This window comes from Mytilus galloprovincialis, chromosome 7 (genome assembly GCF_965363235.1).
Source record: "Mytilus galloprovincialis chromosome 7, xbMytGall1.hap1.1, whole genome shotgun sequence".
Taxonomy (NCBI): domain Eukaryota; kingdom Metazoa; phylum Mollusca; class Bivalvia; order Mytilida; family Mytilidae; genus Mytilus; species Mytilus galloprovincialis.
The window spans coordinates 81,508,211-81,524,276 of NC_134844.1; the positions used below are offsets into that span (position 1 = coordinate 81,508,211).

General features: G+C 30.9%; 1 protein-coding gene across 2 annotated transcripts in view; it reads right to left on the bottom strand.

Moving 5' to 3' along the window:
• Positions 1 to 1,923: 1,923 nt before the first annotated feature.
• The window catches only part of LOC143083788 (uncharacterized), a 56,633-nt gene continuing 42,490 nt past the window's right edge, over positions 1,924 to 16,066 (bottom strand). For both annotated transcript variants that reach the window (XM_076260137.1, XM_076260138.1), the window contains exons 12-14: positions 10,282 to 10,372; positions 9,658 to 9,775; positions 1,924 to 4,137 (exon numbers count right to left, since the gene is read on the bottom strand). In XM_076260137.1, the coding sequence (XP_076116252.1) occupies positions 3,939 to 4,137; positions 9,658 to 9,775; positions 10,282 to 10,372 (408 nt within the window). In that variant the 3' untranslated portion in view covers positions 1,924 to 3,938. The remainder of the gene's footprint in view (positions 4,138 to 9,657; positions 9,776 to 10,281; positions 10,373 to 16,066) is intronic.

Below are 16,066 nucleotides of genomic sequence, written 5' to 3' on the forward strand. Positions count from 1 at the left end.
CAATTAAAGATTTCTTCTTCAAACTTTTTAAATCTAAAATTAAATAGTTGACACAGCATAGGTTTCTGACACAGAATGAATGTGGTCTAATGAACTTAAAAGGTTTTTTTGCCTTTGAGCAAATCACTATGCTGTTGAATATTAATCCTCTCAAAAAAATGTTTGAAGAAATTTTCTTTTTATTTATGAAATCTGAAATGAGAAAAATTTACCCCCCCCCTTTTTTTCACATCCCCGTTTCCCTTTTTCAAAACTGATATCAATTCAAATTTATAATGGAGTTTGCAACAATAACTACTCATTTAAATACATCATAAAATATTAAGATGTAAAAAAACTGCTTGTTATCACTGAATGGTAAAGATTATTTAAATTTATCAGTTGGTAGTAAAAAGTGTATATACATTGTATATTGTATATAACAAAGATTTAAGTTGATTCTGGACAAAGAAAGATAACTCCAATTAAAAAAAATTCTTGCTATTGCACAAATAGGATATTTCTTGCTTACTATTCTGGACAAAGAAAGATAACTCTAATTAAAAAAAAATTTGCTATTTCACAATATTGTGCAATTAGATATTTCTTGCCATTGCACAATACTGTGCAATTGAAAAGACTTGCTATTGCACAATACTTAATATAATAATTTTAGATCCTGATTTGGACCAACTTGAAAACTGGGCCCATAATCAAAAATCTAAGTACATGTTTAGATTCAGCATATCAAAGAGGCCCAAGAATTCAATTTTTGTTAAAATCAAACTTAGTTTAATTTTGGACCCTTTGGACTTTAATGTAGAATTTGAAATTTGAAAACAGGACCAAAAATGAAGAATCTACATACACAGTTAGATTTGGCATATCAAAGAACCCCAAGGATTCAATTTTTGATGAAATCAAACAAAGTTTAATTTTGGACCCTTTGGACCTTAATGTAGACCAATTTGAAAACTGGACCAAAAAAACTTCAATAATCAAGAATCTAAGTACATTTTTAGATTCAACATATCAAAGAACCCAACCGATTCATTTTTTGTCAAAATCAAACTAAGTTTAATTTTGGACCCTTTGGACCTTAATGTAGACCAATTTGAAAACGGGACCAAAAGTTGAGAATCTACATATACAGTTAGATTCGGCATATCAAAGAACCCCAATTATTCAATTTTGATGAAATCAAACAAAGTTTAATTTTGGACCCTTTGGGCCCCTTTTTCCTAAACTGTTGGGACCAAAACTCCCAAAATCAATACCAACCTTCCTTTTATGGTCATAAGCCTTGTGTTTAAATTTCATAGATTTGTATTTACTTATACTAACATTATAGTGCGAAAACCAAGAAAAATGCTTATTTGGGTCCCTTTTTGGCCCCTAATTCCTAATCTGTTGGGTCCTAAACTCCCAAAATCAATACCAACCTTCCTTTTGTGGTCATAAACATTGTGTTTAAATTTCATAGATTTCCATTTACTTAACCTAAGGTTATTGTGCAAAAACCAAGAAAAATGCTTATTTGGGCCCTTTATTGGCCCCTTATTCCTAAACTATTGAAACCAAAACTCCCAAAATCAATCCCAATCTTTCTTTTGTGGTCATAAACCTTGTGTCAAAATTTCATAGATTTCTATTAACTTAAACTAAAGTTATGGTGCGAAAACCAAGAAAATGCTTATTTGGGCCCTTTTTGGCCCCTTATTCCTAAAATGTTGGGACCAAAACTCCCAAAATCAATACCAACCTTCCTTTTATGGTCATAAACCTTGTGTTAAAATTTCATAGATTTCCATTCACTTTTACTAAAGTTAGAGTGCGAAAACTAAAAGTATTCGGACGCCGGACGACGACGACGACGACGACGACGACGCCAACGTGATAGCAATATACGACGAAAATTTTTTCAAAATTTGCGGTCGTATAAAAATGAGGTCAAGGTCAGATGACACCTGCCAGCTAGACATGTTCACCTTACAATCATTCCATACACCAAAAATACTAGACATATTGCTTATAGTATCTGAGATATGGACTTGACTACCAAAACTTAACCTTGTTCGATGATCTATGAAATAAGTGAAAACTGTCTGATGGGCATGAGGACCTTGTAAGGTATGCCCATATCAAATATAGTTATCCTATTACTTATAATAAGAGGCAGTTTAACATTACAAAACTTTATAACTTTTTTTTCAACTAGTCACTGAACCATGAAAATGAGGTCAAGGACATTGGACATGTGACTGACAGAAACTATGTAACATAAGGCGTCTATTTGTAAGTATGAAGCATCCAGGTTTCCATCTTTTAAAATATAAAGCTTTTAAGAAGTAAAGTTCACGCCGACCCTCCGCTGCGGCCATAACTGCCAGATCACTATCCCTATGTCCAGCTTTCTGAGACAATAGTCAAAGGCCTGACAAAAAACCCACTTAAATAGCTACATAACAACACCATCAATGAATTGTTTTCTTTGATATATAAGTTTTAGCAAGGTGTAAATAAATATGAGATTTTGAGTCAAATCAATGAACAGGAACATGACAGTATAATACCCTTTTATGATCTCCAAAGAATTCTGTAGGTCATATACCTGATGTTAACATATAATACATATATATAAATATAAATACACTGGCAAGCACATGCAATTGAATAATGATGAACTTTCTAAGTCTACTTGATCAAATGTTATAGATTTTTGAAAAAATAATGGAGAATGTGTCCCCATTGACACAGATGATACCCCCGCTTGCATACAACATTATAAAGAAAGATAACTCGTAACAATAAAAGTGACACTTCCCAAATTTGAACTTTATCTTAGTTTTGAGGTAATAAGTACTGTATAGATTTCATGTTTGGTTGGGGGCAAACTTAAGCAACAGAATGGAAACTAAAAATTGCAAAATTTTAGATTTATAAAGGGGCATGACTTTAGAACAGTTAAAGTGACGCCATCTAAATTCAAACTTGATCTGTGTTTTGTAGAAATAAACATTGTGTATATCAAGTTTGATAACATTTGGTTGAGGCAAACTAAAGTTAGAGGACAGAAACCAATTTTGGGATGTATGGATGTACCTACAGACGGACAAGGGTCAATCTTAATGCCCCCTAAGCTGTATAATGTAAATCATTGTTTTAACAGTATTTGAAAGATTTTTTATTGGCAAATACAACTCTATTAAAGAAGGGATATTCTGAGTATTTCACTTTTCAATTTTGACTTTTTTATTGTCTTTTTAATAACTAAACATGATTAGTACATCCAAATAAAGGGTCAAATTGAAGTTGGCAAGTATAAAATGAATAAATGTATTAACATGAATAAAGATTCAAATGAGTTGAAATATTGTCTTGCAAGCCAATAATACGTCATTGATCTTTTAAGCTTATTATCACCCGACTGAAAGAAGTCTGACTACCTATAGCCAAATATTATTTCAGAATGAGACTTTTAAAAAAAAATTTGATTGTCAACTTTGTAGCATTAACAAAAACAGTTTTACAATAAAAAGATATGCACATTAAAATATTATGAACAAAAACTGTACATGTTTTCATTTGAGTCCTATCAACACTTTTGGTGTTTTTGCTTACACAAAAATTGTTGACAAACAGACCAAGTGAAAAATATAGGGTTCTACTATCCTGGTGCAAGCCCTTAATATCAAATTTTGTACATAGTTTTAGATCTTATGAAAATATCTTATACTAAAACTAAATCCTTTTCTTGTGCATTTATTAATTCATTGTTTTCAACAAAACAGTTCATTGAAAGGTTTGTAGCTCTTTGTGTGTATTTTGGATTAATTGAATCCTATAAAACTGGCACCCCTAATCATTTACAGTATCATAATTCTAAGAATGATAAAAAAAACCCTGATATATATATCTCAAAGATAATTCGTATACATACAGAAAATACTTAAATTGTATCACACCGGTCTGTGGACATATCTTAATATTATATAACACAAAGACCTGAAAACTACTATAATAGCTAACAATGGAAGGAGATACTGCCAGTAATTCCACCTAATACCATAATATTCAAGGAGGATTTCAGATGGGATCATTGTAGCATTTGCTTCTCTGCATATCGGAAATACGGTGGAATTAAGCTGTGACGAACATCTGAAAAGAAAAGTTGATTATTTTATGCTTGTCTTTTGCAATTCCAGTCCAGCAAATTTATATGTCACCAATATAAAGGAGGGGGGATAGGACCTTTATTGGGACTCCGGGATCAGGTGTTTTTAAGCTTGGGATTTCGGGATTGACCCTTTCGGGATCCGGGAATTCTATTTTTCGAATTTCGGGACCTCGGGATTTCGTATTTTTAAGCCCGGGATTTCGGGATTTCGGGATTTCGGGATATTAAGCACGGGATTTCAGGATCAGGGCCCCTCCTAACCCCCCTCATAAAGGTTAAGCTCTAAAAGTTGTGAATAAGTTTTGGAGACTAGCAATAACCTTTAACCAATCACTGACATAGATAACAATTACTCAGTTTTAAATAGAGTATGTGTGCATATGATTTCTGACTCAAGATATGCATATTAAAATGTAATCAGTTTGACCAAGTTCTGTTAGTTCTCAACCCTATCATTTTTTAAGTACAATAACAAGTAGGGAGACCTTTATATCCTCTTACTTATTTAAAGGGATAATTCGCGATTTTTCACTTTTCATCTAATTATGTTCATAATACCATAAAAAACATATTCACCAAGTTTTATTTCGATATGAAAAGTAATAAAGAAGAAAATTGGGAATTATTAATTTTATTTTATCAAACGACTTTTGGTGTAGCTATTAACCAACGAAAAGTAAGTGATAGCCATGCAACTTTTAAAATAAGATTGTAGGATTCATGTGTGGATTTTTTATAAGAATTCTAGTAATTAAAGTAAATAATACAATAGAACATTTTGATGATTTTTTTTTCTTTAAATACTTTAAACAAACATATGAAACTGACACAATCGATAGTGTATTAAAAAATACATGTTTGTATTCTGAACTTTTTGCTTCATTCCAGAAAACATTTTCACTTGCTTGTACTGTGGAAATTAAATGTGTATTAATTTGTGACACTTAGTGAATGTTGAATGTGTAGTTAAACTCAAGGTAATTAAAAGATTAGCATTATGTAATTCTAATCTTTTGATCTTCATTCAGTGACACCTAGGCGTCACGGTTCACCATTTCAGGTGTGAACAACATTTCGTATGAACGATATACGGGAGTCAGTTATACTTTTAGACACAGAAATGTAAGAAAAAGAATAAAAATGAATTTACGGGAGAAATAAGGTCGCACAATAACTGGATAGCTGTTGTATATTTTTATATATTTTGCATAAGCTCACTTTTAAATGAATTATGACTTCTGATTACTTTTGTAACGATAAAATACTGAATTATTTTAATTGAATAAATTTATAAATAAAAATAGCTTTCTAAACACGAGTGTATGAACTAAAAAATGTACTTTTTAAAATTAGAATCGGCAACCTTTAATATTTCAAACAGATTGCAATTATATATTTTAGTCCATCCAAAGCGATCTTTATTTACCTATTTAGGAAGTAATGTTCTCATCAAATATTTTAAATCTCAAAACGCATGAATACTTCAGCTATTTCAAAAAAAAGATGTTTTAAAAAATTGACAGGAAATTTAAGGATCCTCTTGGAATGGAATCGAAAAATTAGGAACAGATATTCTTTTCAAGTGTGAAAAACGTCAACCAAATTTATTCATAATCGGGAGCGTCCTTATTAAAATAGTCTTCTTCTAACAACGAATAATACTTTAGCTATTTGACCAACGATGTTTAAAAAAAAAAAAGACAACAAATTTAATGCCATCTTAATTTCCCTATTTTTGCATTTAATTATAAGTCTGTTCAACTGGCAAGAATACCCCTAAAGCGGACAAGCAGTTTATTCTTTAAATTGCTGTCATTGAATATCAAGAATGAAAATAAATCCCGAAATCAATTTGAAACTTTTATACTCAATAGTTTTCCTAGAAAATATTCACATCCCTTGGGGTTTATTAGTGTACGTCCAGTTGCATATGTTTTACATGAATGTCGGAACAATTGTGATGATGTCGAATTTTTCCTTCATTGGAGAACGATCTAATTGATATATATATATTTGTGATTTTACTATGTTCATAACTTCGATGAACCGAAGCAAGTTATTATATCGACCTGTATTTAAATCAAATTGGTCCTCTTCTTCTTCTTCTTCTTCTTTTGGTATACAATAGTCTATCGAATTCGATGATTACATACTGTTGGCATACGTGGACTAGTCTATTTACAAAACTGTTACCCCAATTTACACAAAATGTTTGTTTCTTTCTTATGTTCAATGTATACATGTATAGATTTTAAATTGTGATATAGCTCCGTAACTTTCTATCCAGGCGTAGAAACGAATCGTCGACAAGTGCGTACATTTTTTTAAATCAATATTTCTGGTATGTTCCAATCTGTCCTTTACTATTGACAACGAATATATATTACATTTTCCCAAATTAAACCTTGGAAAAAAAATGTAAATAGATTTTTATTTCATCAAATCTTTTTTTTTTTTTTAATTTATATTTTTATAAATAATATTCTTTACACCAGTAATGTTATTTATAAACAAGCGAATGAGTTTAGTAATGACTAGTATATTATATCACTTTCGGACACGCAAGACAGAGATGTCTATTATACACCTGATAGTTCAAAATGTAGAGTTATAAGTTATCGGCCGTGTACACTGATCAATACCTACAGAAGTGAAACGATGCATGAACTTGCAAGCCCGACAGGAAATCACTTGAATACCTGGACGTGTCACCTCACACCCCTCACAATACCTTTGGGAGTAATACCTTTAGTCATGCTGGTGATCAAATGAGGGAAGATCCGAATTTATTTGAATAAAATTTATTACTTTAAAAAATTATAAACGAATTAGATTTACGAAAACAGTTTTCACGGAACACTTATTTATGATTTAAACTTTGACTTTTTAACTAATTTCAATATTAACAGTTCAAAAATATCAGACTATGGTTATTTAAAAAAATTAAGAACATTTTCCGTATCAAGTTAGTTTGTCAGATAAAAACAACCGTACGACTGACAAGATATCGACACGCAATTACTACTACATCGGTTACTGTAGTTTTGGTCCTTTGTGGTTAATAGACATATCGTGATTTTTAATCGGGGAAGACGACAAAATGGCAGAACGCAGAGAATTGATACTCTAAATTTAAAATTGATGGTGATCTCTTATCTAGCGGAATAAAACTTTAATATCTATAAATTTGAGCATTTCTATACAGAATGGACATAATATCAATTTTTGATTTTTTTGTGAAGTTTCCCTTTAAGACTGTTGAAAGTTCATTACTTTAGGTATTAAATTCTTGACAATAATGTCGATCAATCATTTGCTTTTGATTTAGCTGCAGAACCATAGCTCTTAGGTCCTTATGATATTCTTTGATTATTTGCGGACCGCAAATAGTAAAAAAATGTTATAAGAACCTAAGAGCTGCATTATTGCAGCTACAGTACTATTGATAGTGATCAAATATGGGGAAAGAATCTTGTAAAACCTTACACTGTGTTTAATGAAATAAAAAGAGAAGCTTTGAATGGTTTCAAAACACTTTATTTTATTTTTACTTTTTATAAAATAAAAATAAAAATTCATTAGGTAATTTTAACGAAGAAAATCTACATCTGATCAGGCCATAAATTGCAACTACTTGCCCAGTTTTTGCATTTTATTGAAACATATCTTAGAAACATATCTATACTCTTTAGGTTTTTGGTTGATTTAAAAAAAAAAGATGACTGGTGTTTTGTTGTTTAGATATAGCTTACTAAATTTCAAGGAATATTTGACAATGGGACACCAAGCCCCACTTGATCTATCCCATATCCATGTACATTAATTTGGAAATCTGAGTGGAAACCCCAAATTAGGCATTTATCTTATATAAATAAGAGTTTAAATCATAATGAACAGGATATCTGAGGCAAAAGTTTTTGAATTTGTTGGTTCACAGACCCCCAAACCATGTTTTCTGATTTTTAGAAAAAAATAAAACGAACAGAAATAATAACACACATTGTGTTTTTACTGAAGATATACGACTATTTTTTTTATATAAACAAGGCCGTTAGTTTTCTCGTTTAAATTGTTTTACATTGTCATTTCGGGGCCTTTTATAGCTGACTATGCGGTGTGGACTTTGCTCATTGTTGAAGCCCGTACAGTGACCTATAGTTGTTAATTTCTGTGTCATTTTTATCTCTTCTGGATGGTTGTCTCATTGGCAATCATACCACTTCTTCTTTTTTATAGTATGTCATATAACTCTAAAATCCTGTCATACTTATTTTTTATACTGATTCCAAGTTTATGAGACCACTTGGTAAACTATCACAAACACAATATTCAACATGACTCAGGATAGACAGACAAAGTAAGAAACAGAAAAATGCAGGAAAACATACGTCACTGTCATATATCTGGTACACTGGGCTTGGCATATAAGTAAGGAGACATGGTATAAATTCCATTATGATAACTGCCCATTTAAGACAAAAGGACAAAGAATGGTAAATACACCAAAAATAAATAAAAATACTTTCATAATTGTTAGCTTTAAGCAGGCAATGCATTTATTAAATCCAATCTTTCATTTACATCACAAGGGTATATTTTATTTGTGCAAAAAAAACAACACATTTACACCATTTTACAGGTTACATATATAACAGAAAAGTTTAATATTCATTGCTATATGGTGAATAAGATTTTTAAGGAATATTCCCCTTGGATAATTATGTGAGTTCATTGTGTCTCCTTTTTAATGTGAAATTGATGATAAGTTAGGTTTAACAATTTATAGTTTTCAAATGTTGGAAATGTCAAGATGGACATTGCCAATTCTGGGACAAACAGGTTGTTAACTTGGCTTTCTCATTTGAATTGTTTCAAATTTTCATGTCAGGGCCTATTATAGCCGACTATATGATATGGGTTTGTCTAATTGTTGAGGGTGCACAGCTGCCTACAATAGCAATTTGCAATTATACCATACCTCCTTATTTTTATATATAGGAAATAAGTCTGTACTTGTTGATGACCACAAAATATAATCTAATGAACATTGTTCATGAGTATATCCAGACTGTTGCTTACAAGTCTTGTGCCAGAAGTTTTCATTTACTCTAGTGAATAGTACTTAGAACAGACTCATAGTTTTACTCCAGTGTAAAGTGCTTTCTTTAAGGTTTAATGAATTTAATTTTTTAAGGAACTGTGACATTATTATGAAGTCTCTTTTTAAGATCTTTATTTTATCATGGTTATGATGATTGATATTGGATGCATATGTTTCACTAAGCCAAATAACTCTTTTAAAGTTAAGGCACTTATTAATAATTAAAAATCTCTTTAGAGTTGATGTGTTGTTTTAAACCATAAAACTTTTTTTACCAGTATTATTGGCACAAATGAAATATGGTTTGTGGTGCAAATGGTAATTGGTCAAAAAGCAAAGCACCATTAAAATATAATCAAAATCATTCAATCTTGAATTTTAAAAAGTTAAGAAAATTTACCTGACTGCTGGACCATTCTTGAATTCTAAATACATTAGTGAATGGAATGTATAATGTATAAAGGATAAATATTTTGTCCAATCTAACCACAATGGTAATGTTCGAGTAAATAAACCACCTGTAAAAATAAATAAAAATGTATTAATGACAACAAACTTTGGAGAAGAAAAAAACCACAATATTAATAAATACAAAACACTTTGAGGAAAGAAATCAGAATTGCTTTGTACAATTCAATAAAATAACAACTCATTCTGCAAATGGTTAATTTTCAGAATTTGACTTTTGTCTGTCCTAAAGATTTTTTACAAAGAACACTTTAATAAACCTTGTGTTATCCTTCTTCTAATGTTTTTATGATTGTCAGTTTTCATTTGATTATAAAAACAAGAATGTGTCCATAGTACATGGATGACCCACTCACACTATCATTTTCTATGTATCTGAAAGATCCAAAAAGTGGTCATCCTGTAATTCAGTGTTGCTGTTCATCATATTTGTTTTTCATTAATTGTTTTTTTTACAAAAATCAGTTCTGTTAGTTCTTGTTTGAAATTAGTTTTACTGGTCATTTCCAGGCCTTTTAAAGCTGTCATTGGTATCTTATCTTGATATACTACTTACCTAGCAACATAATGGCCATTTGAATAAGTATAGTTATTGTAATGGCTTGTCTCATTTCTGTGTTAACTACACCAAGAAATAAACCTATACTCTGTAAATATAAAGTACAAATTATCAAAACATAAAATGATAATATTTCTGTTATCAATATCTATACTACTGTAAATTCAGAAATTAATGCGAGGTTTTTATTATTGCGAAAATGCGACAGAGTTGTAAAAGCAATAATTTCAACTCGCATTTTGAAATATTTTATACGAATATTTTCTGAGAAGGTCCAATGTAAAACTGTATTGACATGTTTTTACCTTAAGCTCCTGTAAGAAGTAGGAAGAAATGCTTTCAATAGGATTTTAAATCCCCCGCCCTTTTCCCCTTATTCCTATTCATTTTATTTTGTCTGTTTTTTTATTTCAAATAAATAAATTCACATATAATTGGTTCCATTAGGTTTTAAAACAGCAAAAGAAATAAGCAATATATACATGATATAAGCCATTATTGATATTTATTTTCTTTATTTGTATGATCACTCATTTTTGATGTGGTCATAATCTGAAGACATTTTGTTTCCAGACAATAACTTTAAGTATAAGTGTAAAAAATTATACTTTTTTGTACTTCATCAAAAATTTTATTGATGGGATACAATGAGGAAAACAATCAAGATGTGATGACAAATGAAAATCTATTGATGGGATACAATGAGGAAAACAATCAAGATGTGATGACAAATGAAAACCTATTGATGGAATAGAATGAGGAAAACAATCAAGATGAGATGACAAATGAAAATCTATTGGTGGGATACAATGAGGAAAACAATCAAGATGTGATGACAAATGAAAATCTATTGATGGGATACAATGAGGAAAACAATCAAGATGTGATGACAAATGAAAACCTATTGATGGGATACAATGAGGAAAACAATCAAGATGTGATGACAAATGAAAACCTATTGATGGGATAGAATGAGGAAAACAATCAAGATGTGATGACAAATGAAAATCTATTGATGGGATACAATGAGGAAAACAATCAAGATGTGATAACAAATGAAAATCTATTGATGGGATACAATGAGGAAAACAATCAAGATGTGATGACAAATGAAAACCTATTGATGGGATACAATGAGGAAAACAATCAAGATGTGATGACAAATGAAAACCTATTGATGGGATAGAATGAGGAAAACAATCAAGATGTGATGACAAATGAAAACCTATTGATGGGATAGAATGAGGAAAACAATCAAGATGTGATGACAAATGAAAATCTATTGATGGGATACAATGAGGAAAACAATTAAGATGTGATGACAAATGAAAACCTATTGATGGGATAGAATGAGGAAAACAATCAAGATGTGATGACAAATGAAAATCTATTGGTGGGATACAATGAGGAAAACAATCAAGATGTGATGACAAATGAAAATCTATTGATGGGATACAATGAGGAAAACAATCAAGATGTGATGACAAATGAAAATCTGTTGATGGGATACAATGAGGAAAACAATCAAGATGTGATGACAAATGAAAATCTATTGATGGGATAGAATGAGGAAAACAATCAAGATGTGATGACAAATGAAAACCTATTGATGGGATAGAATGAGGAAAACAATCAAGATGTGATGACAAATGAAAACCTATTGATGGGATAGAATGAGGAAAACAATCAAGATGTGATGACAAATGAAAACCTATTGATGGGATAGAATGAGGAAAACAATCAAGATGTGATGACAAATGAAAATCTATTGATGGGATAGAATGAGGAAAACAATCAAGATGTGATGACAAATGAAAATCTATTGATGGGATACAATGAGGAAAACAATTAAGATGTGATGACAAATGAAAATCTATTGGTGGGATACAATGAGGAAAACAATCAAGATGTGATGACAAATGAAAATCTATTGATGGGATACAATGAGGAAAACAATCAAGATGTGATGACAAATGAAAACCTATTGATGGGATAGAATGAGGAAAACAATCAAGATGTGATGACAAATGAAAATCTATTGATGGGATACAATGAGGAAAACAATCAAGATGTGATGACAAATGACAATCTATTGATGGGATACAATGAGGAAAACAATCAAGATGTGATGACAAATGAAAACCTATTGATGGGATACAATGAGGAAAACAATCAAGATGTGATGACAAATGAAAACCTATTGATGGGATAGAATGAGGAAAACAATTAAGATGTGATGACAAATGAAAATCTATTGATGGGATACAATGAGGAAAACAATCAAGATGTGATGACAAATGAAAACCTATTGATGGGATACAATGAGGAAAACAATCAAGATGTGATGACAAATGAAAATCTATTGATGGGATACAATGAGGAAAACAATCAAGATGTGATGACAAATGAAAACCTATTGATGGGATACAATGAGGAAAACAATCAAGATGTGATGACAAATGAAAACCTATTGATGGGATACAATGAGGAAAACAATCAAGATGTGATGACAAATGAAAATCTATTGATGGGATACAATGAGGAAAACAATCAAGATGTGATGACAAATGAAAATCTATTGATGGGATACAATGAGGAAAACAATCAAGATGTGATGGCAAATGAAAACCTATTGATGGGATACAATGAGGAAAACAATCAAGATGTGATGACAAATGAAAATCTATTGATGGGATACAATGAGGAAAACAATCAAGATGTGATGACAAACGAAAACCTATTGATGGGATACAATGAGGAAAACAATCAAGATGTGATGACAAATGAAAACCTGTTGATGGGATACAATGAGGAAAACAATCAAGATGTGATGACAAATGAAAATCTGTTGATGGGATACAATGAGGAAAACAATCAAGATGTGATGACAAATGAAAATCTATTGATGGGATACAATGAGGAAAACAATCAAGATGTGATGACAAATGAAAATCTGTTGATGGGATACAATGAGGAAAACAATCAAGATGTGATGACAAATGCAAATCTATTGATGGGATACAATGAGGAAAACAATCAAGATGTGATGACAAATGAAAATCTATTGATGGGATACAATGAGGAAAACAATTAAGATGTGATGACAAATGAAAACCTATTGATGGGATAGAATGAGGAAAACAATCAAGATGTGATGACAAATGAAAATCTATTGGTGGGATACAATGAGGAAAACAATCAAGATGTGATGACAAATGAAAATCTATTGATGGGATACAATGAGGAAAACAATCAAGATGTGATGACAAATGAAAACCTATTGATGGGATACAATGAGGAAAACAATCAAGATGTGATGACAAATGAAAACCTATTGATGGGATAGAATGAGGAAAACAATCAAGATGTGATGACAAATGAAAATCTATTGATGGGATACAATGAGGAAAACAATCAAGATGTGATGACAAATGAAAATCTATTGATGGGATACAATGAGGAAATGACAAATGAAAACCTATTGATGGGATAGAATGAGGAAAACAATCAAGATGTGATGACAAATGAAAATCTATTGATGGGATACAATGAGGAAAACAATCAAGATGTGATGACAAATGAAAATCTATTGATGGGATACAATGAGGAAAACAATTAAGATGTGATGACAAATGAAAACCTATTGATGGGATAGAATGAGGAAAACAATCAAGATGTGATGACAAATGAAAATCTATTGATGGGATACAATGAGGAAAACAATCAAGATGTGATGACAAATGAAAATCTATTGATGGGATACAATGAGGAAAACAATCAAGCTGTGATGACAAATGAAAACCTATTGATGGGATAGAATGAGGAAAACAATCAAGATGTGATGACAAATGAAAATCTATTGATGGGATACAATGAGGAAAACAATCAAGATGTGATGACAAATGAAAATCTATTGATGGGATACAATGAGGAAAACAATTAAGATGTGATGACAAATGAAAACCTATTGATGGGATAGAATGAGGAAAACAATCAAGATGTGATGACAAATGAAAATCTATTGATGGGATACAATGAGGAAAACAATCAAGATGTGATGACAAATGAAAATCTATTGATGGGATACAATGAGGAAAACAATCAAGATGTGATGACAAATGAAAATCTATTGATGGAATAGAATGAGGAAAACAATCAAGATGTGATGACAAATGAAAATCTATTGATGGGATAGAATGAAGAAAACAATCAAGATGTGATGACAAATGAAAATCATTGCTATTATACCTATGACAACATTGAAATTTACATTGCATGTGCGTCCTTAGTTTCAGGCAATCATTTTTCGTAATCACTATTACTGTGCTGAGGAAGGAAATCATTAGTCAGTAAGATTAAGGGAAAATTTCGTAAAATAGCAATAAATATATATATATAATTTTTCTAAACATCAGCCCAACAATGTTAGATCTGTAAATTTGGTATTGCAAATTTGCATATATATACTGTAAAAGCAGAAATATTTGGAGAAAATTTAATTTCGTTTATTTGGTGGAAAGAATACATCCATAAAATTAAACCTCCACGAAAATTTACCTACATATAATATCACTTCCATTTAGTGGAGACCTAGAAATTAAATCCCCTAGAAATCTTATATAGAGACAAAACCACTAAATTTTCACCCCAAGAAAATGAATGTTTCTACTGTGAATTTTGACATAAAATAGTTGTGGTAAAAGATCATAACAAGAGGCTGTCAGAAAGACAGCTAATCAGATTTTCCTGCAGACATTACATTTTGCACAGAAACCACTGTAAACGCCATTTCTTTAATATTTCAAGAACCATAACTCCTGAACGGTAAAAGTGAAAATTGTCATTATCCTACTTGACCTCCATTTTATCATTGGCAACAACATTTTAAAATTTGAAAAGCTTTGGTTGAATAATTCATAAGTAAATGCAAAGACATCTTTTAAGCATTTTTCAATATTTCAAGAACCGTAACTCCTGAACAGTAAAAGTGATAAATCGTCATTATCCTAGTTTAGTCATCAGTGATCACATTTTAAAGATTGAAAAGCTTTGGTTGAACGATTCATGAGAAAATGCAATGACATAACTGGAAACACCATTTTTCAAACTTTCAAGAACCATAACTCCTGAAAAGGAAAAGTGAAAATAGGCTTAACCTCCCGCTTGATGAACGGAAATAGTGCAAGAATACAGGTGGTCACTTCTATCTGGTAAAGACCCTATAAAGGCGTGCAAAATTGACGACATTTTTCCAGTCAACTACAAATTTGAATGAGGTCTTTTCATTTTAAATTTTACCAAATTTTTGGAATGCTGTTATTTTAATTGAAAACCCTCTTCTACCAAAGCTCTTACAAAGTTAACATTGCATTATCAAATTATGTGTAAGAAAAATACTACAGGAGTTTTAACTGACATGATCAGAAATATTTCTTTTGTATAATGGCATCATTATACAGGTTATATAAATAACACATAGCTAAGGAGGTGATAGAGCACACAAAACATAGAGATAAAACATTGTTATTTGAGCCCTAAGTGAAGCCACAATTTACAAATTTTTCATTTTATATTAAATATTGATGTAAATTCAATTCATTGTCAATAAATTAATGATTTCATATTGCTCCACATTTATTTATATGTCACATGTATTCATGAGGCACAGACGTAATTGTTATCAGGCATAACTGTAGAACCATAAAGAGACACCCCTGAAATTCAAATTTGATTTGTATTTTGTGGTGATAAGCATTGTGTATCAGTTTCATAACATTTGGTT